This window comes from Eumetopias jubatus, unplaced genomic scaffold (assembly GCF_037043125.1).
Source record: "Eumetopias jubatus isolate StellerSeaLion01/CBP00866 unplaced genomic scaffold, mEumJub1_p1.0 scaffold_9, whole genome shotgun sequence".
NCBI lineage: Eukaryota > Metazoa > Chordata > Mammalia > Carnivora > Otariidae > Eumetopias > Eumetopias jubatus.
The window spans coordinates 63,266,195-63,291,872 of record NW_028274815.1 but is presented as its reverse complement, the minus strand read 5'-3'; the positions used below and the strand labels follow the sequence as shown (position 1 = coordinate 63,291,872).

General features: G+C 33.7%; 1 protein-coding gene across 3 annotated transcripts in view; it reads right to left on the bottom strand.

The window, feature by feature from the left end:
• The window catches only part of FANCL (FA complementation group L), an 88,595-nt gene that overhangs the window by 45,459 nt on the left and 17,458 nt on the right, over window positions 1–25,678 (bottom strand). For all 3 annotated transcript variants that reach the window (XM_028089964.2, XM_028089966.2, XM_028089965.2), the window contains exons 4-7: window positions 23,249–23,305; window positions 17,987–18,087; window positions 5,433–5,529; window positions 585–653 (exon numbers count right to left, since the gene is read on the bottom strand). In XM_028089964.2, coding sequence (XP_027945765.1) covers window positions 585–653; window positions 5,433–5,529; window positions 17,987–18,087; window positions 23,249–23,305 — 324 coding nt within the window. The remainder of the gene's footprint in view (window positions 1–584; window positions 654–5,432; window positions 5,530–17,986; window positions 18,088–23,248; window positions 23,306–25,678) is intronic.

Genomic DNA, 25,678 nt, shown 5'->3' with positions numbered 1-25,678 from the left:
TTTTGAGAAATTAAAATGACAGAGGCAGGAGAAAGAATCTCTTATATTCTTTACACAAGTACGAATGTCCCAAAGCCCATACAAAAATGTAGTCTATGCTGAAGGATGAATTATGGACAAACACTTTAAAACAATAAAAACTGAGAGGAAATGATTTGTATTTTCAGCCATCACTCATTCTTCTCTGAAAAACATTCTCTGATATTATATCAATATTAACCTTTAGCAATCTAAAAAATTCACCCAACTTTCCACTTACTGTTCACTGCTTTATAGAGTTCTTTACTATTTAAATTCAAAGGAAAATTTCTGTCAATAGACCTTCATATTTATCTAATATGAGGCATAAACATCTAAAGACTGGATGGTGTGCTTATGTGGGAGGGGAGGGAGAAAGTGGAGATTAACTACTAGGAAATATGGAGAAAAAAAAGCACTCTGAAATTTCTGTTTATAAATAAATGCTTACAACAATAACAACAACAAAATCGCTTTAAACCTATAATGGCTATATTGGCTATAATCTATAACCTATTCTCATAATAGAACATGCTTTATAGCTACTTAAAATAAATTTAACTTACCTGTGGTGTCCAGGAAACAGAAAATGAAACAGGAAAATCCACAAAACAATCTGGTGATTCTGCAGGGTACTATGAAAAAGCATAAAATTAGGTCATTTTTGCTTCTGTGTGACAATTTCACATGAAGTCTTTTAGAAAACTGAATAGGAAAAGTTTTATTATAAATGCACATGTATTATATATAAATATTTTGATTCTACTATTATAGAAAATGTCAGCTAAATAATAATCAACTTATGCTCAAGAGGTACAAAGTTTGGTGATTTGGGGTGCCAAAGCAATAGGTTTTGAGTAAAGAATAATGAATTAATTCAGTCAGTGTCAGGTTAGCTGCTAATTGTAAATTGAGGGGTGAACCACACAGGATCTCAGTTTCTTTATCTTTAAAATGAGAGATCAAACTGATATTTAATTGATATTTAATTTCCTTTCAACCTAAAACTTAATCTCCATCTCCATCACTATTTAAAAAGGCAGTATCTGTTAAAAGAACCAAGAAGTGTACAAAAAAGTATAAATCAATTAAAAGAAGTATTTTCCACAATAAAGCAATTACACTTAGCAAGAATATAATAAATAAAAAGAAACAATGAAATGCCTTCTGGTTATTAAGGAAAAATAAAAGTAATAGTTTTAAGAAAAACCTTTTCATTGTCGATAAAAAGAAAATTAATTCAATAGCTTCATACAAAAAGTGACAGTCACTAAGGACAAATTAGGTGTCTAAGTTAAGAAAGACAAAAGGCAGTTTTTCTTAAAATCAATTTTGTTATTAGAGAATTATACCACATGACTTCTGTAAAATCCAATTCTGGATTCTTGAAAGTCAGATGTAATTAAAGAATACTCATTTATTTTCATTAAAAAGCAAAATTTACTAAAAGAAAATTAGTTTTGGGAAAACTCCTAGCTCTCATTTGACAAAATGTTTAAAATAAGTTTTAAACTTTCTTCAGCCTCTTCTTTTTCACTACTTTGCTGAATAAGCAAATGGGTTCCAAAAATTATCACTATAGTATTTAGCAAACATCAGCCCATCTGAAGTCAATGTTTTGAAAAGAATTAACATTTAGTTACAGTAAGTGGTCCGCTAAAAAGAAATTTTTCAACCTATACTCTGATGGTTATCTGGCTACGCAGAACTTGTAACACAAAGGCAAATATACAGGAAATTATATAAAAATATAATAAGGCTCTAATTTGAAGAAAAAGAAAAAAGAAAAAGATCAGGCTGAGATTTAGGAGGAAGCTCTATTACAATTCAAAATATCAGATGATGTACTTCAGAGACTTCTTCAGCCAAAGCTGAAGAAGTCCTGGTCTACTTCTCTTTTAAAGAAAAGATTATCTCAAAATAAGTGCAGACAGAGACCTTAACCTTCTCTGGTTTCCAGTTCTGTTAACTTGTGTGATCTTGGACAAGTCATTTCATTTCACTGGCTGTTTGATATATAAAATTGATGGAACTCAATTAAAAGTGTTACCAAGTCTTTCCCCTCTAACATGCTAAGATTCTATAAAAATTATAATGCACACCTGAAACCTCCGTGGTCAAAAGTGGAATATTTACTTCATTTTGAGTTGTCTTTTTTAATCTCCTACTCATGTTGACAATGAACAATATCAACTTAAATTATCAATCTAGGTAAGAATATGAAGTTAATAAGATGTTTACTGTATTTAGATGAACCAAAGTAAAATACCTGTGACTTTGGAAGTCATTTAGTACATACAGCACATTATTTTAAAAGAGAATATGATCTCCTACATTAAAATGGGGCTCAATATAATGAATAGTACATATATACTGTTAGAGAGACCTACAAAGAGTTAAACAAAAAAGCAGATTATAACAAACTTTATATGATTCCATTTATATGAGTCACATAATTTGAGATGATGACATCTTCAAATATATTTTCTGTGTAATTATACAGACATACAAGTGTATATATATATAATAAATTAGATTGATCTATATAGGTGGCTTCACTGTATATCTATTGTGAGTTAAATGCAAATATATATGTTAATTATATTCATGTTCAAGGTCAATCTTGTTTATACCATAAACTTAACATAACTGTATAGATCCTAAAAAACAAACTGATATACTTCTGGATGATTTAACATGAATTATGAAGGAGCACCCTAGATATTTCAGAATCGTTTGTATTGTAAAACTACAACATAGATAACTAAATGAAATACTGTAAAATAACTATCAAAATTCAGGTGGTTTTCAAGAGTAAGTTGTATAGGTATATAAAAACCAGAGACTAATTGCCAAGTTTTACTTAGGCAGTCTAGTTGACAACAATGAAAGCTCCACATAAAGGAATATTAATTGAAAAATAAGTAATGCTTATTTTTAATGAACATAAAGTTTTTTTCAAATCTCACTGGAAAGAACCCATCAAATCAATAACTATAAAAGAATACTATTATATATTAAGTAAATATTTTCATCATATATATACATACACACACATATATATATATGGTATTTTTTAGATTGTATAGCATATTGTTCTAAAGAAAATTTTAACCCAATCTCTTCTGGGATTGGACCATCTAAGCAGTAATGCTTTCTTGAAGTAAACACATACAAACTGTAGCAAATCACAAAAATGGCCAGCAGACACAGAGTGCCCAGCTTCTGAAACACATCTGCATTTTTCAAATAGTTCTGATCTTGGCCAAAGTTGAAGAAGCCCTGGTCTACTTCTTTTTTAAAGAAAAGGTAATAGTTCCATCCCATAGTTCAGCATGTATTGTAAATATTACATAGAAATACACCTATAAAAATGACAAAATTCAACTATTTCCCTTATATTTCTTTTTGACTTATATATTCACTTTTAATAAAGTGTTTAATTAAAATTGGTATTTTTTTCTTTGAGCGCTGAACACAGTGAGGGGGAACGGCAGAACTGAGAGAACAGGTGTTCAAGGGGAAAAAAATGAAACAAATGTGTTCCTTTACTATGTATCAAAAAATATCAAAGAAATAAAGGTTTGTATATTTATAAAAATAAGTCTGCATTAAGGTTTAAAAAAAATCAGCTTGACCTCTAAAATTGTTTTGTGATTTTGCACTATATATTCTTAACATATAGCTTCAGCTATCACTGTTTTTAACTGACAATCCTAGACCCAAATATTCCTAAAGAAATAAATTACCACATCTAAAATACAACTTTGGTCTATGAAAACTGAACTAAATGGACAATTAAAGACTCTTAATAAATGATACCAACAGAAGATTCATTCATTTCCACTCTTTTCTTTTTTGATACACACTTTTTTTCTTAATTCCTTCCAAATTTAAATAAAGGCTTCTCTTCTCTCTTGCCAGGGAATCCATAATAGCGCTTCACAGCTATCAATGCTACAAACACTTGAAAACATTCTTCACAGAAATATTAAGTGTCACTTTATCTACCCTGAAAAGGTATAAGAAAAAGTAAAAAGGATGGGCCATACTAGCAGCTACATCCTTCCTCCTGATACTACCACTAATGTCATTAACTAGAATTAATAATAAAATCTTGTAGTTCTTGACAGAATCTCCTTAGTAAAAGCTTGTTAAGTATAAGGCTATTAAAAAAACCACCACCACCACCCAGAGTCAGGACAGGATGCATTTAAAATTTTTCATTTTGGTCTTCACAACAGCAAAGCAATTTCTATCAATGTACAAAGTACAAAATACAAGCAATTAAAACTTTGAAGTAACTGACAGAACCCTTGTGATCTTTGGAAGAATAAAGGAAGATTTCTCCCTGATCTTAAGGGAAGGAAAAAAGGCTCACCTTTAAAATTTAAAAAATAAAAATTTTTTCATTTTGACAAAAATCTCCATGTAACTTCTTTTACAAATAAGATTTCTATCCCACTAATATTTTCAACACTTATCACACATGAATCTTAAAACTATACCTGAATATTCTGTGAGAAAAAACAGAATGAGTCATTTCTCAACTTGTCTGATAAAGAGGCACTATAAGATACCAACTTTTCTGTGTCACCCAGTTCAGCTTTATATATTAATTTTCTCTCATGGAAAGCTTAAATGCCAGACACATTTTTAAAACGGACAAACACAACTGATCTCTTCAACACTACAATCTTCTGAAACAGAGTTGATTGATGACTCCTAGGAACAATAAAAAAAAGTTAAATGTCCTAGTTTTCTCAAGTTCTAATGTGTCCCTAGTGATTACTAAATAAGTGATTAATATGCTGAACTTGCTTATTCTACTTATTTCTCAAAATTCACAATCTAGAACTAAAACATAAAGACGAAACAGCTATGTTTTGTGCCAATAAAATTAGTAATTATAGATCACTAGCCTGTGAAGAGTTTATAAATGGAGGCATAACCTTTGCAAATTCTTAAAATACAGAAGTAAAATTTCAGCCAAAACAAGGAATAAAAAGGTATACATATGGATGTGTTTGGCGAGTGGGTTGGTGCTCAGAAATAAAAAACTACAAATGTAACTCATTGTAAGAGTTGAAGACAAGAGACTTAAGTGAAACTGTACTTGGGATAGCGGAAACTTTCAAATTTTTTCTTTGTTCAAGGTACTTTGAGACTGCCCAATCTTATTTGTAATGTTTCTTTATTATGAAGTCTGTATTTTGAGCAAATTTGCAGAAGAGCAACACAAAATTATGTTTAGGCTTTTGGAAACCTAGTGGGTAAATTTTTTGAGCTTTCCAAAATAAATTTTTTAAAGTACCAGATATCTTTTTAGAAGCTACTACCCTACATTGAAAACATTCAGAGTTCATTTCACAAAGTATTTCCTGACCATAATAACAGTTTAATGAAGCACATACCTTTGCCTTCAACTTGAGGGTAATTAGATGCTTTCTACCAGAAGCATCTTCAGCTTTTAACTTGATGGTACTGAGACAAGTATCCACATATACAAGTCTGGTGAATAGAAGGAAATAAATGATCATACTAGGGAGGGCAAAGGTGGGGGGAGGGGAAGTTGGAGGATAGTAGGATTCAAAATGAAAATATTTGCTGTATTCCTATGAATCCATTACAAAAATTAATCAGAGGAATTTCTGCATGCCAGCCCTTTATGCAGCTACAGATTTACTGCCGTTAATACACCAGCCTGGTGCTTAATGCAGTCATAGATCTCTGGATTATTTACAATGTGTGTCAAGGCTCATGCTGTGGTCAGTGAGCACTATGTTTCGGTTTTCCATCACTGGAACCTTTGGCACACACAGCATGTTGCTGTCAGCCTCTACTTATGTACACATTAAACTTCCTGTCAAACTCTTTGATCCATTTCTGTAGTTTCATACAGTATGAGACTTTTATGCTTCCTTTATTTGTTTTTCTCTTCAATGAACTTCTCCTTTATTGTCAATAATGTTAGTGTACAAAAGTCTGGCTGATATTAATTCATATACTCAATTGATCCTCCAAAGAAAATGTTATATAAGCACAGGTACAGTCTAATCTGCTAACAATAAATTTTCTTTCCATGCAATATATAGCTTCTGACATTTAACCTGGACACGTATTCAAGATGACTAATATTTTAAACCTATAGCACAGCACAACTGTTTTTGGCTTTAAGTTGCTCTAAATGCATGAATTTTCTACAATGGAAACCAATACCCTTTGAAATATATCATTTTGTAAAAATATGGTCCCCTGAGTAGTATAAGCTACTGCCAAAAAGGTTCAAATTTAGCAGTATATTTACTAGCAAACTGGGCATGTGGATATTTTTTGACATTTTTACAATACTATTCTCTTGTAAAGATAAAAAGTAGCCTATGAGTATTGCACAACTTATCACCCAGACTGACGGTGAGACCCATTAGAGTTCAGAACTAACATTAGCTTCCTAACCTAGAAAACATTTCTTTTAACATTACTATATGCCATTTAGTCACTAGCCAGATATAATGGTAAAATGGGTCAATTTCAAGAAATGCTGGGCAATAGCTATGGAACACTGCTGTAATGAAAAACAGATCTAAATCTGAAGAAGATATAGATCTTCAATAGTAGAATCAAAAAGTAAAACAAAACAATCTTTTTTTTTTTAAGATTTATTTATTTATTTGAGAGCAAGAGACAGAGTACAAGCAGGGGGAGAGGCAGAGGCAGAGGGAGAGGGAGAAGCAGGCTCCCCGCTAAGCTGGAAGCCCGATGAGGGGCTCGATCCCAGGACCTGGAGATCATGACCTGAGCCAGAGGCAGACGCTTAACCATCTGAGCCACCCAGGTGCCCAAAACAAAACAATCTTTATCAACAGAAGAAATTTGTATCAGAAACTATGAAAAACCTAGAGTCTTAGAAAACAAATGAAAGTAAAATATTCTAGAAAAAAACATTTACATTAAAATATCAATGACTTTATATATATAATTATTTTCTTACAGCTATATGTGTAAACATCTCAAATCCCTCTTCCCCCAAAAATTTAAAACATGAGACTTTATCACATGTGTCATCAATAGGACTCTAAGGTTCATATTTATGGGCATCTGACTCTGAAAACATTGACAGTTCAGATTCAAGATGTTGAGATGAGCCCATGCATTTATATCCTCAAATCACCAAAACAAAAACAAAGCAATTTTTTTAAAGTTATAAATAAACCCACAGCTAACAAAAAGAACAAGGAATTAACATCAACAAAAGAAATTTCCAACAGATAATATAAAAATGAAAAGTGGTTAGAAAAGCACTGGCTGACAAAACAGATGAGAAGAGGAAGAAGGAAAGCTCCAGGAGGAAGACACTGGCCAAAAAAGAAAAGTATGTAGAATGTGTAGACTAGAGGGTATGACCTATATACAAGACACAATTAAGAAAAAAAAGAAAAGAAAGACACCAAAAGGGATGAAGGAATTTTAAACTAAGTTATAAACAATAAAGCTATGACGAAAACTGTAATTGCTCTACCATTAGCTTTTCAGTGAAAAGTATTTATGTAGTCATTAAAAATTTAACGGCTTACTAATTACAATTTTTAGAATCCAGCAATAGACAAAAGCTAAAAGACTTAATTATAGCTACAGAAACTAATGTAAATATATTTGACCATGGCAATTTAAAAAGTAGAGATGACAAAAATTGAGAGAAGGGAAAAGATATGAGGAAGGAAGATTAGGAACACTAAAATATGTAATTGCTAATTTGAGAGTAAGAGGTAACATCTTTAATTGAAGGGACATGAAGGAAGTTTACGAAATTTTAAAGCAAATAGAAGAATAGTGAAGAAGGGAGAGAAAAGGTGGCATATGAGCCAAATCCGTTTTTATTATAGTAGCTAATCAGTATGGAATTTCTAAAACTGATAAATCAAGTTACATTGAAAAAGGAGTATTATTTAGAAATATGGAAGTGATAAACATGAACATTTCAGAGTGTCTGTCTAAAAGAGTCAGAGCAGGGATACGAAATGGTGTGAAAAAAGACTGCTGCTCTTCACTGTTTGCCCTAAGTAGTTCACAATCATGATAAATATGCACACAGAAAGCGAGAAGGGGCGGTGAGAGAGAAGGAACGACTACATCACCACCTAATACTTTTCATACTTCACACTGCTGCTCAGCATCAAAATTATTAGAAATTATTGGACATCTATAAAATAAGATAGAAATAAACAAAAGTTCTAGTCTTTCTTTACACAATCACAGAAACAAAAAAATCATCTTCCCACGAAGTTTAAGACAGAGATAATACCTCAGAGATAGACAATGTCATGCACAAAATATGGCCTTGCAGTCAAAATTATCATAATGTTAATTTTGCTGAACTTTAAGAATTCAAATAAAGTAGCAAAAAATTTTTAATTATAGGTTAATCTCAACATAGTCGTTTAAAATTAAACATTTTACCCATGATGACTCCCTGTCTACTTTATAGGACAGGAAGAGGCGACAGGAAGAAACCTTATTGTATTTTCGGTACATCTGACCTAGACTGTAAAACATCCTCTGCTATCTACTCTCACCTCCTTCCTTTTGGTAATAGGATCCCTGCCTCCACATTACCCCTAACTAAACCAAATTTCAGGGTACATTCCACTCAGATAACAATCCTTCCAGGGTGTCAGGATATCACTAAATCTTGGTCAATGAACTGTAAGCAGTTCAGGTATGTGCATCTCTTGAATCATGTATAACAAACCTGTGCTTTCTTCCCGTACCCCTCTCATTTTCCCCACCTACAGACTAGAACTTGGGCCATTATGAGCTAGCAAAAACCATGCAGACAGGCACAATACTCTTAGAGCAGCTCTGACCAACAGAACCTTCTGCAATGATGGAGGTGGTTTCTACCTGCACTGGTCCAAAACAGTAACCACAGCCACTTGTGGCTATTAAGAATTTAAAATACAGCCGGTATGGACACTGAATTTTTAATGCAATTTAAATATAAATATAGATGTCAATAGCCACATATGGCTAATAACTATGTATTTAACAATGAACCCGGGGTAGATGGTTGAGAAACAAAAGAAACTTGGGTTCTTAGAGGACCTTGTGGAACAGAGCTACCACTCACTCTTGGCCATCTCCCTACCTCTCAACTGTTAAATGAGGGATGAATAAAATTCTATCTTATTTGGAACACTGAGAATTTAGGGTTCTCTTTGTTAATGGCAGCTTAGCTTGTACCCTTATTAATACAATGTATTTCTATCCACAATAGGAAAGACTATCTTGGTGTTTGGTCTATGGAAGAGATGATTAAAGGAGAGGAAAAAGTGATAAAATCTTACACGTAATATCAAAATCAATTTTTCTGAAAAAAAAGTATATTTCAAATGTTCTGCTTTATTGTAAAGTTGGGGATCTCAATTCAGACAATATGGAATAAACAGTTTCGCTCATTTAAATAAAATATACGTTCATATAAATAATAAATTTAGGAAAATCACTGAAAAGCTCATATTTTTGAAAAGTTATGAAATCACATTTAAAATTTATACTTAGAAGTTTTGGTGTTATTACTTTGGCACATTCTAAAATTGACTAAGAAAATATAAAAACAAAAAATTTAAAGAATATATATTTTTGGCACTTTGTATTTATCATTTGCTGCATTTCTTTGTAAGTTACTGCTTACAATAAAATGGCACCACGCTTGAGTTAAATTTTTTAAAACATTTGAAAAAGGATACTAATACTTAAGCTTCATAGAGGTTTCCGCTGTTTTTGTTAAAACCTGAATGGTATCAGTAGAGAGACCAAACAAATTTGCTTTCTCTTGAAATACAGTACTTATTTTGACCAACAGCTTAAGTTACAGAGTTTTTCTTTAAACACCTAGATGCATACATGTAGCAATAACCTCAAAAGGCAGACTAAAGACCTTCATGGTTTTTTGTTTTTTTAAAGATTTTTATTTATTTATTTGACAGAGAGAGACACAGGAAGAGAGGGAACACAAGCAATAGGGGTGGGAGAGGGAGAAGCAGGCTTCCCGCTGAACAGGGAGCCCAATGCGGGACTCGATCCCAGGACCCAGGGACCATGACCTGAGCCCAAGGCAGACGCCTAACGACTGAGCCACCCAGGTGCTCTAAGACCTTCATGTTTTAATAAAAGCATCAATTCCATCTTTACCACCACCCTCAGGTTTAAGCAGTAACTACTTCAAAAAAAAAAAAAAAAAACTCCCTAATTGGTGTCCTTTCATGACTAAATTAATCTTCCTAAGTACTTTTTATTTTTTTAAATATTTATTTATTTGAGAGAGAGAGAGAGAACATGAGTGGGAGGGGCAAGAGGGAGAGGGAGAGTGTCCCAGACTCCCTGCTGAGCACGGAGCCCAATGCCCATGCAGGGCTTGATCTCAAGACTCTGAGATCACAGCCTAAGCCGTAACCAAGCGTCGGGTGCTTAAACGACTGCGCCACGCAGGCAACCCAATCTTCCTAAGTACTTTTCAAATCATAACCCCTTGCTCAAAAATAGTCAATGAGTCCCCATCACTTGCATATAGAGAATCCTTAGTCTAGGAGTCAAGACCTCTCAGTCTGGCCCTGATATTAATCCTCTTATGTGAGCAACCGATACTCCAAAGTCCAAAGATGAACTGCACATTTCCATCACTACAAACTTCCCTCCACCACTGCCTCCCTTTTAAGGCTCTCTACATTCCTTCCAAGCTTATCCCAATACCCACCTCCTTTAGGAAGAACCTTCCTAAATCATCTGCAGCCCAAAAGGACTTCATCTTTCTAAGGGTGCCTGGGTGGCTCAGTTGGTTGAGCGTCCAACTCTTGGTTTCAGCTCAGGTCATGATCTTACAGGTTGTGAGATCAAGCTCGGAGTCTGCTTGAGATTCTCTCTGCCCTCTCTCTGCACCCCCCCACTTGCGCATGTATGCACAACTGCACGCACTCTCTCTCAAATAAGTAAATCTTCAAAAGGACTTCACCTTTCACACTGTTCCTTTTCATGTAAATTTTTGCTTCCTAATCAAATAAACTTTTTTTATAAGGAATATGAAAGTTTTAAACTTCTATGCATTGTATCAATGCTCTATGTATCAATGCTCTATATGACCATGGAGAAGCTGCTATCAAGACTGGTTCATATTTATTGATTCATATGCAAGTTTTAAACAACTGAATACAAATTGTTTAAATTACATACTATAAACATATTACCAATTTAGAAAAACATTTTTTCACTATAAGATAATTTGCACTTATTCAGTGATTTGAATATATATGAGGAAAAAGCACTCTACGATAAAGGTAATTTAGGATGAAAACCATACTTATTAATATCTATGTTCTTATGCATTCTGCAATGAAAATTATCATTACTGGTTATAATTAAATCATAACACTAATTAAGAGCTGTCTGACATTTTTAGGTGAACTGGTGGCTCAACTTTATACCTACTTTACACAAGGCATTATTTGAATCAAATAACAAGTGTTTCTTTTTAACCCTTATTAAGTATTATTAGTTTCATTTGAAAAATAAAGAAAATGTGGCTCAGAGAGGTTACATTACTTGCCCAAGGTCACACAGCTGATAAACCAGAATTAAAGCTCTTGTCTAGTTACTAGAATTAATTTCCTCTTAACAAGTATCTCCATTTCTCCCAATATGGTATACAGATCTTTAAAATACATTGAGCATTACAGAAAATATCAACATCAATGGATTAGTAAATCCATTACCAAAATAAGGTACTTAATTAAAAATCCAACTTAATACATATTTACAATCTTTCAAAAGCACAACAAACTTAATAAAACTCAGCTCTTTCCCTAGTCAAATTTAAAAGGCCAAATAGTTGAATTCTACTCACTCTAACTGATAAATACGCTGCCTAAAAAAAGAATAAAACCATCAGATCACACTTCCCCTGTTAGAACTATTTAATCTCTGAATTACCTAGGGCCATGTGATTACTAAAATAAACATAAGGTATCTTATAGCTAAGATGACTTTGCATTTTTTCCAAATTGAGACACTTTTGAGAATGAAAGAGGCCAGGATAAAAGGCATATATTAGGATTATCCTAGGTAAAGTGGGATGTAGATCAACCTACTTATAACGAAAAGTATTCAGTGCTTTCAACTCCAGGACATTCTTAATGTCCTTAACGTCTTAATGTTTCTTAACAGAAAATCCTGTTAAACCCCAAGGACTCTAATTCCTATCCCTTTAATGAGCCATTCTGCAAAACAACACAAGCAGAAGTGAACAGAAACCTATCAAGACAGCTTTCTGCATCACTTACATTTGTGAACTGTTTAACACCCAAAATCACCTACTTACTATCATCTTTTTACCCTCCAGACAACTAGCTGTTTTTAGTGTGTTTTTATACAAGTTGAAACAAGTACAGAAATTACAACAGCAGCAATCAAACTTAAGGTCAGTTACTAATTCTCAATGTCATTTCTATTAAAAAATGTATGTGAATAAAGGAGAAAAAGATTTCAATCATATTTTAAATATTTCTATTTTTTTCCCTAATTTTTTTTTTTTTTTAGACTTTATTTGACAGAGAGAGAGATCACAAGTGGGAGGGGGGCAGAGGGAGAGGGCGAAGCAGGCTTCTGGCCAAGCAGGGAGCCAGATGTGGGGCTTGATTCCAGGACTCTGGGATCATGACCTGAGCCTAAGGCAGACGCTTAACTAACTGAGCCACCCAGGCGCCCCTTCCTAATTTTTTATAATGCCTCATCCTATGGAATTGATTAGATATGTCAGTTATGTAATTTAAAAACATAGCAAGGTCTTCATTATCTTAAAGATTTTTCTTTCATTATCAGATTTTACCATTACACTAAAAAATCTACAAGATTATTTAGAGTATAAGGAAAATACAGACATACCAACATGGCCTACAAATCATTAAGATTCTGACAATCCATTCAAATCAATTTGTCATGCAAATTATTGTCTGTGTCATTTTAAGAGATATTTTAAATTAAGAAGCTGGCCAGCTGTTTAGGCAGGACCTCAAAAGGTAGCAATTCTAGTATGTGGATAGCATAATTCAAGTCTCAGTGTTAGCTCTGATGGTCTGAAACCCAATGCCAACAATACCAGACCTGATTTAAGAATTAAATCACAAAAATTAAATTGATAGAATTTCTTACTCCAGAAAGCACTGAATAAATACTGAGAAAATCTTATTCTCTGGCTTCTGACAATCCACGCAAACAACTTCTCTTTTGCAAACACATTCCTCATTTGTAAAGACTATGAAACAAATAATTCAGTAACAGCAGCTATATTCTAGTTCAATCATGCATACTAGTCACTATAATTAAACTTTGATCTTTCACAAATCTTAAGCAACAGATTTCATAACTATCTCTCAGGATGGGTTAATTTTGCATGTGGCCAATTTTATCTATGATGAGACCATCACACACTGAGGGTGAAACAAATAAAAACTATCTCCCAAGTATTTGAGGGAACTTTATTAAAGGCTCCATACCAGGGTACTCCATAGCACAGTTCCAGGCAGCATCATTCACAGAGAATGCCTAAGGACTGTTATGCAGCCAGTCTTGGCTACATACACATTTGTTATATAAAGTTGAACATAAAAATATGTATCTTGAAATTTATTCTGAGAATTAACTAGGAATTATATAAAGTGGCTATTATCAGTCAACGGCATACAACAGAAACTCCATAAATAGAAGTTCCTTTTTATAATAATCTTAGTCTAAGAAAGAGACAAGCATTCATATTGTGATCAGTGCTATGATGGAGGCATTCACATGAAAAGATGTTCAACATCACTCATCGTCAGGGAAATACAAATCAAAACTACAGTGAGGTATCACCTCACACCTGTCAGAAGGCTAAAATCAACAACACAGGAAACAACAGGTGTTGGTGAGGATATATAAAGAAAGGGGAACCCTCTTGCACTGCTGGTGGGATACAAGCTGGTGCAGCCCCTCTGGAAAACAGTATAGAGGTTCCTCAAAAAGTTAAAAATAGAATACCCTATGATCCAGCAATTGCACTACTAAGTCTTTACCCAAAATACAAAAATACTAAATCAAAGGGATATACGCACTCCAATGTTTATAGCAGCATTATCCACAAGAGCCAGATTATGGAAACAGTCCAAGTGTCCATCGACTGATGAATGGATGAGGAAGATGTGGTATATATACATACAATGCAATATTATTCGGCCGTAAAAAAGAATGAAATCTTGCCATTTGCAATGACATGGATGGAGCTAGAAAGTGAAATAAGAGAGTCAGAGAAAGAAATACTATATGCATTCACTCATACGTGGAATTTAAGAAACAAAACAAAACAAAGGGGGAAAAAAAAGAGAGGGACAAACCAAGAAACAAGACTTAACTATAGAGAACTGATGGTTATTGGAGGGGAAGGGGTCGGGGGAAGGGTTAAATAGGTGATGCTATAAGGAGTACACTTGCTGTGATGAGCACACAGTGCTGTATGGAAGTGCTGAATCACTGTACTGTATACCTGAAACCAATATTACACTGTATGTTAACTACCTGGAATTTTTTTTAAAGATTTATTTGAAAGAGAGAGAGCAGGTGCACATGTGTGGGGGTTGGGGTGGCAGGAGAGGGAGAGACAGTCTTAAGCAGACTCTCTGTGCTGAGCATGGACCTCAGAAAGGGGCTCCATCTCATGACCCTGAGATCCCAACCTGAGCCAAAACCAGGAGTCAGACCCTTAACTGACTGCACCACCCAGGTGCCCCTTAACTAACTGGAATTTAAATAAAAACTTAAGAAAAAAAAAAGTAGTAGGCCCTGGTATTTACCAATGTGGATAAACATAAACACACACACACACACACCTGAACACAGATATTTATAGCAGCTTTATTCATAACTGCCAAAACTTAGAAGCTAACCAAGATGTCCTTCAGTAAGGGAATGAATAAACTGGTACATTCAGACAACGGAACTATATTCAGTACTAAAAACAAATGAGCTAACAAGCCATGAAAAGACTAAGGATTTTAAAAACATATTACTAAGTAAAAGAAGCCAATCTGAAAAGGCTACAAAATGTATGATTCCAACTATATGACATTCTGGAAAATCCAACACTGTGGAGACAATAAAAAGATCAGTGGCTGCCGGAGGCTAGGGGAGTGGAAGGGAGAGGAAGGAAGGGAGAGGAAGGGAGAAAAACAGACAGACAATTTGGGGGGGGGGAAAAAAAAGTACTGGGAATGCCAAGATACGGCAACAGATATGATTGAAACCCACAAAAAGAAAATTAAAAACAGACTCCAGGGGACCTAGATTATGGGAATTAGTAGAAAATATTTTTAAACAATTATAAAAGAAAATACGGGAAAAGGCAGAGAATTAAAAAAAAAACATTGAAATCTAGTGTAGTTATACTAATATCTAACAAAGTAGACATTAAGGCAAGAAGTATTACCAGTGATTAAAAGAAACATTTAAGGGGAGCCTGGGTGGCTCAGTTGGTTAAGCGACTGCCTTCGGCTCAGGTCATGATCCTGGAGTCCCGGGATCGAGTTCCACATCGGGCTCCCTGCTCGGCGGGGGGTCTGCTTCTCCCTCTGACCCTCTTCCCTCTCGTGCTGTCTCTCATTCTCTCTCAAATAAACAAATAAAATCTTTAAAAATAATAAAAGAAAATAAATAAAAGAAACATTTAAGGATAAGAGGAAAAATCCACAGAAGATACAGCAATTATAAATCAGTACACACTCCAATATTAAAACTGGAACTGCCATTTGATCCAGCAATTCCACTTCTGGGTATATATCCAAAGAAAACAAAATCAAAATGTTGAAGAGGTATCTGCAACCCCAAATTCACTGTAGCAATATCTACCATAGCCAAAACATGGAAACAACCTAAAAATCCACTAACAGATGAATGCAGAAAGAAAACTGTGTGTGTGTGCGCACACACACACACACACACACACACACACCAAATATACAATGAGATACTATTCAGCCATAAAAAAGGACATCCTGCTATTACGACAATATGGATGGACCTTGAGAGCATTACACTACGTAAAACAAGTCAGAGAAAAACAAACGCTATATGATCTCATTTATATGTCGAATCTAAGAAAAAAAAGTGAACTCATAGATACAGAGAACATATTGGTGGTTGCCAGAGGCAGAGGCGAAATGAATGAAGGTACAAACTTTCACTTATGTAAGGTACAAACTTTCACAGCAGCGTGACTATAATTAATAATACTGTTTTATTTGGAAGTCGCTGAAAGAGTAAATCTTTAAAGCTCTCACCACAAGAAAAAGAATGTGTAAGTATGTGTGATGATGGAGGTTAGCTAGACTAACTGTTGTAATTTCATAATATATACATATATCATTATGTTGTACACCTAAAACTAGTATTATATGTTGATTATATATCAAAAAATATTAAAAGAAATTATTTAGTGAGGAAAAAAAAGATTCCAGACAGAAAGACAGAATGCAGGAAGGAATGAAGAACACTGGGAGAGGGGAACCCGGGTGGCTCAGTCAGTTAAGCATCTGCCTTCAGCTCAGGTCATGATCCCAGGGTCCTGGGATCAGGAGCCCCACATCAGGCTCCCTGCTCAGTGGGGAGTCTCCTTCTTCCTCTCCCTCTGCTCCTCCCCAATTTATGGACTCTCTCCCTCTCTCTCTCAAATAAACAAAAATCTTTAAAAAAAATTAAAATATTAAAAAAAAAAAAAATAACGGGCGCCTGGGTGACTCAGATGGTTAAGCATTGCTGTCGGCTCAGATCACGATCTCCAGTTCCTGGGAATGAGGCCTGCATCAAGTGGGGCTCCCAGCTCAGCAGGGAGTCTGCTTCTCCCTCTCCCTCTCCCCCTGCTGGTGTTCTCTCTCACTCTAAAATGAATAAAAATCTTTTTAAAAAATAAAAATAAAAAAATAAGAAAAGAACACTGGGAGAAATACACATATTACATACAAATTATACATACATACTGCATAACATATAAATATATAATTGTGTATATATATATAAACATATACACATACATTGACTTTAAAAACAATGTTTGCCAATTTTAAATATAGAATTAAAATGCATGATAACAATAACACAACAGGTAGAGAAGTGAAAAAACACATTGAGTTTCAGATCCTCCCATTATAAGAAAATTGGTGAAAGTAAAAATGTGTATTTTGCTATACATATGTTGAAATCTCCAAGATAATTCTAAAAGAGTAATAAAAGAGTGCATAACAACTTAATTCTTGATTAATCCAAATAAAGGCAAATGAAAGCAGATAAAGAGAAAAAAACACAAAATGCATAAGACAAACAGAAAACATATAGCAAGATGTCAGTGAAAATGACAGTAAATATACTGAGTGATGTCAGTGAAAATGGCAATCAAAAGTTCCTAAAAGTCTCCATTCTATAACAGTCACAAGAACAATGACCCAAAAAACATCTGGGAAAAAAAGCAATTATGTGAGGTGACAGATATGTTAATGAGTTTATGTGACTCCTACCACAATGTACATGTAAATCAAATCATCACATTGTACACATTAAAAATATTACAATCTTATTTGTCAATTATACCTCAATAAAACTAAAATAACGTTTATGTTCAGTAAAAATATGGTAACATCTTACTTGATACATAAAAATGTTCTTTTTCAAAATTTTATTATTTTACTTTGTAGATCAGTTTGTTAATCATGATATCTCTTTAATTCATACCCACAATAAGGATCAGGTATCAATTATAATCAAGTAAGTTCTAATTATAATGAAACGCTGACTAAAAACAGGTAAAAAATAAATTGCTAAAACTGCAAATAAATTGCAATGTGTAAAAAGAAAAAAGAAAAAAAAAAGACATTTCTGAAACATTTTAAAATAGACATACTTATCCCAACCAAGAGTTCCTATCTCTTCAATAAGGCTTGCGTAGAACTGGGGAGGAGGAGGTGGCGCATACAACTCTTGCTTATTCTTTAAAGCAACCTCCTGTTTAAAAGAAAAAAAACAATCTGCTGTGGATTGCTAGACAGTAAATTGTTACTATCGGATTACAAAACAACTTCATAATCTCCTCTGTGCCTCACTAAAGTGTCCAGTATTCTTATAGAAATTCCAGCTGAATCATTCCCCTTCTCATATAAAGACAGGAAAAAGTTAAAAGACAGCACTGAAGGTTATTATGTGAAAATGTCAATTTTCACATTTAAAAACTTTAGATTTTAATATTTTCCTAGACAATTATGCCTATCAGAGATGACAAGAGTTTAAAAATACCCTCAAGGCGTCACTATTTTTCTATGCCTGCGGATATAACTTTGATATAAAGAAACATGTACCTTTAAGAAAAGCCTGAACTCTTTAAGGACATTGTTTAGACAGATATATTTGTATACATTTATGAGTCACACCCTTACAAACAAAAACCCTTTATTACCACAGTAAATAATCACCTGCTACTTTCTTTCACTGACTTACATTCTTTATTACTCCCAGACCAGGTTAAGTGTTTTTCCATCTGTGTGGAATCACAGTTCCTTTCCCTGCTAGGCTCACCTATGTTATCTTCAAGATGGTTTATGTATCCCACCCCCCCCCCAAAAAAAATTTTTTTTTTTTTTGCAAGCAATACAAACATTACTAGAATTGCTGAGGCTGAATATTATCAATTACTTCAAAGGTGCTAACCTAGACAAACATCTTATTTGGAAAGTAAAAATAAATGTATCTGCAAATTACAGAGGTTCATATGATCTGTTTTATCAAAAGGGATAAAAAATAAGAAATAAAAAAGTCAGATATAGTAAATAAAACCAGATGAGAACAAGTATAAAAATTATAAATGTTTCTGTTAACTGTAACCCTAATAAAAGGTATAATTCTTTTTTCTTTAAGTATATATTTAATCTATTAGTCCTTACACTTTGTTTTTAAACAAGGGTAGGATACTATTAAATTGAGATAATACTAGAAAGATTTTACAAAACAGTATTTCAAAATCAGGACTATTAACTGAAACTACTTTCTAAATCTGCTTTAGGATAAAAACAACAAAACTGTGAAAGCAGGTTTGTAAAGCCCAAAATGTCAGTTTGGATTTAATTAGAAGGTAAGCTCCTAGAAGACAAGGAGTATACTGCTTTTTTAATAAACTAAATACCTAATGTTATCTATAAATTGCCTGATAGTCCATAAAAAATTTTTACTATTAAAAGATTATCCTATTACTAAAAAAAGCAAGTCCGTATAGTTCCTATACTTACATAGAAAACAGCTTCAGCAATTCTCCTGAAATTTTTTTTAATCCAGAAATATTAAATACTGCTATCCACATACATGGATGGTAAATTTGGATAATAAAAATGTATTTTAATCCAAGGTTTATGACATTCATAAACTCTACCTTCTACCTTAGGTCAGACAAGTTACTCCTTCCTATTCCAGAACCATAATAGGAAAAAGGGCAAAGGCAGAGAATCAAAGCATTCTTTGTGGAGAAGAGGCAAGGTATGTATTAGAAAGATCACAGGCTTTACAAAGGTTTTAAATCCTAACTTTACCATTTCCTAGTTTTAAGGCCTTAGCTACACAGCTACTAAGCCCTAAAACAGGAAAAAAAAAAAAACAAAAAACACCTAGCCACATCAGAGTTCTTTCAAAATACAGGTAATTGTGGGGCACCTGGGTGGCTCAGTTGGTTAAGCATCTGACTCTTGACTTCAGCTAAGGTCATGATCTCAGGGTCCTGGGATCAAGCCTCAAAGCAGACTCTGTACTCAGCACTCAGCTCAGAATCTGCTTGGATTCTCTCTCTCCCTCTCCCTATTTGCATGCACGTTGTGCTCTCTCTCTCAAATAAATAAGTCTTTAAAAATAAATAAAATACAGGTAATTGTTCATTTGTTAAATATATACTGAACTCCTACCATATGTCTAGTTATTACTAGGAAACTCGGCCAATAACTACTAATTTCATTTGGACATCATCCTTAATACTTTCATTGGTGATTACATTATAGGAAGCTCTGTTACTGACAACACAGCCCAACAAATAAACTAAAAAATACTTATTTTTTTAGGTATACTGTTCATAAATGTGCAATAGTTATCACCAATTCTGTCAATTTAGAAAGCTAAAATATAGCATGTCATTTTATTCAGAAATGCAGCAACAAATGTACTAAATAGAATACTGTTAGAAATCAATGTCAATATTTTAAACTAATGAGTGTTTCTTCAAAATTAAATGACCAATAGATCTGTTCTTACAACCTCATAAAGTAAGCCAGTAATAAGAGCTTAATGGGACAGTATATATAGTTTTATTTGTATAGCTTATGAAAAGTATGATAAAAAGATAAGAAAACTTTTTTTTTAAAGATTTTATTTATTTGACAGAGAGAGAGCAAGAGAGCACAAGCAGGGGGAGCAGGAGAGGGAGAGGGAGAAGCAGGCTCCCCGCTGAGCAGGGAGGCCGATGTGGGATTCAATCCCAGGACTGAAGTGGGATTCAATCCCAGGACCAGGAATCATGACTTGAGCCAAAGACAGATGCTTAACCGACTGACCCACCTAGGTGCCCCAATAAAAAACTTTTTCAAACTTTTTTGCAATGTCAAAGGTAAACCAAAGTATGCTTTACTTCTTCATCTTACCTTTTTTAAGCTTATCATGAAATCTGGCCTTTGATGAAATTCATAATCAATTTTGGTAATTCTTATCACTTAGGGTTTACAGATTTGTAAGTCAAAAATCAAACTTTAGAAATTGACTTTAAACTCTTTCTTCTGATCCCAAACATTTTACCAAAGCCCTATCTCAGAGGGTTGTTATGAGGATTAAAAAAAAAAAGACTCTGAACAACTTGAGCAACTAAGCTCTTAGTATGTGGCAGCTGCTGCCAACAATAAAAAACTCAAAAAGAATTATAAAAAATAAACTGCTTTCAATTGTTAGTAGCAATATATTGGTACTATAATTTTGTAAAACAAATATAAAAGAGATACAGGAAAAGCATAAGTAAAATATAACAAGTAAAACATAATACAAAATTGTTAGTATTAGAAACCAAGATTTTCAGAGTAAAATATAAGCATTAAAATAAAATTTAAAATGTTATAATGCCAAATTTGAATTGGAAATATCAATATGAACTCATAAAGAATTATTCTTTCTAAACAGTATTTTTTCCTAGCTCTGTCCACTGAAAAGGCCTGCCAGTAATAGCAACACTCCAGTTTCCAGATCTGTGGCATCAAAACACTGTTTCCTACAAAAAACCATGGCTCTTTGGAGAAGTAACTGATTATAATTCTGAAAAAAGGATGAGTACATTAAACTGGGGTAACTGGTGTCAGAAAGCAAAGTCCAGGCAGTGTTAAAAGAACTAAGGAGCCAAGAGGAAGGGGCATACACTAACCAAAAATGATACAATTTATGCATCAAAAGGGATAGTGATTACAATGATTAAAATCAATATAAAAACTCATGAGTTCATAACGATACTAAAAAAAAAAGTCATTATTTCCCTTTGACAATTGCTAGGCACTACCTTATCACTCTAAAAACTGATCTTTGTAAAAAAAAAAAAAAAAAAAAGGAAAAGAAACAAGCAATGAACCTATTTCTCCAGTATGAGCTATACCTCAAATTAACCAAATAACTGATGAAGGGAAGTTCTTTCTACAGAAGACCTCCAGATAATAAATGTAGATGATGGAATTTTAAAAAGTCACCACTTGCAACCCCTAATGAAACAGTGGATGTAGGCAATGATTATCACTGGATGCTAAAATCATTAGGTGATAAGCTGATAAGTAACTTTATATTTGATGGATCTAAACCAACTGATCAATCTTTACTAAGAGAGGAACTATCAAATACCATGTGCCTCCTCTTGCAATGTAAGTACACAGCACAAAGTATTCTTACCAGAACAAATGAGACTAGATCACAAAAAAGGTAGAATATGTTAGAAAATACTATGAATATCTAATAAACCAAATCAAGAATGCAAGAAATGTTAGAGGACACATAATCTAGTTTATTTAACTTGTAGATTCAAAAAAAAGGAGTAGGGGAAAGATGAAGCACTGCTAAAAATTAAAAGACTTAGACATATCAAGATGCAATGTGTGGACCCTGTTTGCATACAGACACAAACAAGCAGCTATAAAAAATTACCACTAAGTTTGTCGGGGTTATAACAGCGTATTTAAAGACAAAACATAACAAAGAAACACTTAGCTGTTAGACGTATATACCAATATGTTCATGGAAGGATGGATAAAATGTTCAGAATTTCCTTAAAAACACTCTAGTCACAGGGCACCTGGGTGGCTCAGTCGGGTCAGTGTCCAACTCTTGGTTTCAGTTCAGGTCATGATTTCAGGGTCCTGGGACTGAGCCCTGCGGCTAGCTCCACACTCAGCAGGAATCCACTTGAGGATTCTCTCTCCCTCTGCCTCTCTCAGCCCTACTTTGCACGCACTCTCTCTCTCTCTCTCTCTCTCAAACAAATAAATCTAAAAAATACTCTAGTCCCTTCTCCTTAAGGAGTAGGGGAAGAAAAACAGCAAAACACTGAAGTTAGGTCATGGGTCCATGGGTATTCACTATACAGTCTTCCCTCTTCTGTTTATGTTGAAAACTTGCAAAATAAAAATTTTCTTAAATAATACAATGTCTATAGATAAACTAAAAACTCAAGTATTTTATGCATAACTGATTAACTGAATACTCAATTACTGTACATAACTATATGTATGTAATGAAGCCTAACAAGTTCTTCAGAAATCTGCAGCTATGTACAAAATTATTTATATACTGTATTATATTAGATCTTTAAGTGTAGCTACCTAATCTCTCCATATGTGTTAAATTCTGACAGACCAGGAGTACATTTTATATCACCACCTGTCCAAGACTAGCGTCAAGTGTACTCAGTTTGACACAATCAATCTGGTTCCTCTAACAGTTCTGTTCCTCATGTAATTAAAAAAAAAAAAGCATCATCCACATTTACACACACAGTAAAATAAAACATTAAGTGACTGGGAGTTAAGTTTTAAATTCTAATCATGTTAGTTTTTACAGGAATTTTTAAAAAATCAGGACTTATAGAATATGGTATTAGAAAACAAATTCTTACCAAAATCATCTTCAACTCCATCATAAAGCTCATTAGATCAGGAGAGTGCTGCATTCTCTAGATCAAAACATTTCTAATTAATTTCATTTGTACAATGAATATTCCATACACTGAAAGTGAACTAAAATACACGTCCATGTGAACATGAAAAAAATATCATATATGTCTACATCTTAAAAGTTTAAGAACTAAAGTACTTGTCACCATCCCTACTGTACCTACCAATTTCATTTTGAAAGAGTAATTAATGCCCTTAAATCTATTTTGGTGAGCTATACTGAATTGTACTTAAAAATCTCTTAAAATCTCACACACTCCTTTGTTCCTTCAGCACTGACAACTGATCAAGTTTAGCAAATCTACCAAACCACATCATTATTAAAAAAAAAAAAAAAGTGGTATAGGGGTGGAGAGAACATAAAATATAAAAATCAGGCAAATCTATGCAATTAAAAAATCTAATTAGAGTGAATTATCAATACCATATTTTCATGTTTCCCCTTGACCTTAAAAACTATGTACAATTGTTAATTTTGTCTTTTAATAGTTGTCTTTTCACAACTAACCCATATTAATTCAAAAGGAGTCAATTTTTAAACTAAAACCACTGTAATAAAAAGGCAAAAAGGAAATAACTTCTAAAGATGAATATTTAAGAGTTATAATTCCATTTCCTAGAAATCTTTGATTCCTAAAATAACTATAGAATAAAGGAAAGCAAAGCAAATTCTCAAGTGTAACATTTTTTATTAGATGAAACTCCACATATCACTTCCCTGCTTGAAGTCAAAATACTGTATTTTTGTTACTTTTTGTGATACCCGCACTACCACCACAGAGTTCTGAACAAAGCCAATCTGTGAATTTGTTCCCTCTTTTAGAGGAGAAAAATAATAATTTAAAGATATTTCAACAATGCATGAGACATATGAATCACATCTTAACATAGCTTTGGATGGGCAAGTCTGTAAAACAAATCTCTGACTTTCCTATCTTCTATATAATATTTTCCCCCTTAGCTTACTAGTATATCAGATTTTTGCAAACTACAGCCTAGGGGCTAAATCCAGCCCAATACCAGTTTCTGTAAATAAAGCTGTATTGAAATGCAGCCACGCCCACTCATTTACCTCTTTATGGCTGCTTTGGTTCTACCAGTGAAGTAGTTGTGACAGAGATTTTAGGGACCACCAAGGCCTGAAAAATTTACTAGCTGGCTATTCACAGAAAATGACTGCTGATTCCCCTGACCCATATTTACTAAAGTTAAAATCGATACAAGGAAAGAACAGTAATATTAGAATAAACCAAAGACAAACTAACTCTGGGTTCTATATGAGCAACTGGAGGGCAGGAAAGAGATTAATAAGTAATTGGGACTTTTTCTAGGACACCTCTTGGTGAACTGGTAGAGAAAAACAGTTACAGATATTATTATACTTAGTCTTTATTAACAAGTTTTTTCCAGGCTATTTAAATATCTCAATACATTCATTTTTTAAACTCTAGTATACAATATAAACAGTCACACTGGATGAGGAGGCAGCAGTGGAGAGAAAACAGAGAAATAATTTAAACATCCCCCTAAAAATCTGCAGTAATTATGCTGCCAGCAATGACAGCCTACATTCTACAAATCAAATAGTTTATCTCCTATATTTCTTTGTGGTTCAGTAATGCTTTATGTGAGTGACTGTCATTATCAGTTATCATAGATAATAACCTGCTTTTAAGATAGAAAAAATATAGGAAACCGGGAAAAACATACAAATGAATAAAGCATCAAAAGAAATGCAGTTCTACTTACATTTATTTTTCTACAAGAGGCAGTGCATTACTTTTGTTTCTTTAGTAATAGTGATTTTTTTTTAAGTTTTCCTAATTTTTAAAGGAATTTTCAGGTAGAAGAACCTAAACTTTAAGAATAACTACATTGGAGCTGAGCGTAAAATGGGTGGTGATCAATAATACAAACTTTCAGGGGCACCTGGGTGGTTCAGCCGGTTAAACAGTTAAGCGTTTGCCTTTGGCTCAGGTCATGATCTCAGGGTCCTGGGATCAAGCCCCACGTCAGGCTCCCTGCTGAGCAGGGAGTCTGCTTCTCCCTCCCCCGTTCTCTCTCTCTCAAATAAATAAAATCTTTTAAAATAATAATACAAACTTCCAGTTATAAAAAAAAGATTAATCCTGCCTATTATCTCACCTGTGCTGTATTTACATCTATGTTCATTAAGTACATATAGATGATCCTAAGTGATCTCCACCACATCTCTTCTGTTACTAATCTAAAACTACCTTCCCATTTTTGCCACAGATACTCTACAACTCCAAAATGGGTCCTGGATTTCTTCTTACTACCACTATTCAGCCTCAGCAAAAAAAAAAAAAAAAAAAAAAATCGCTCAAAAAGTGATAGATATAGATAAGGGT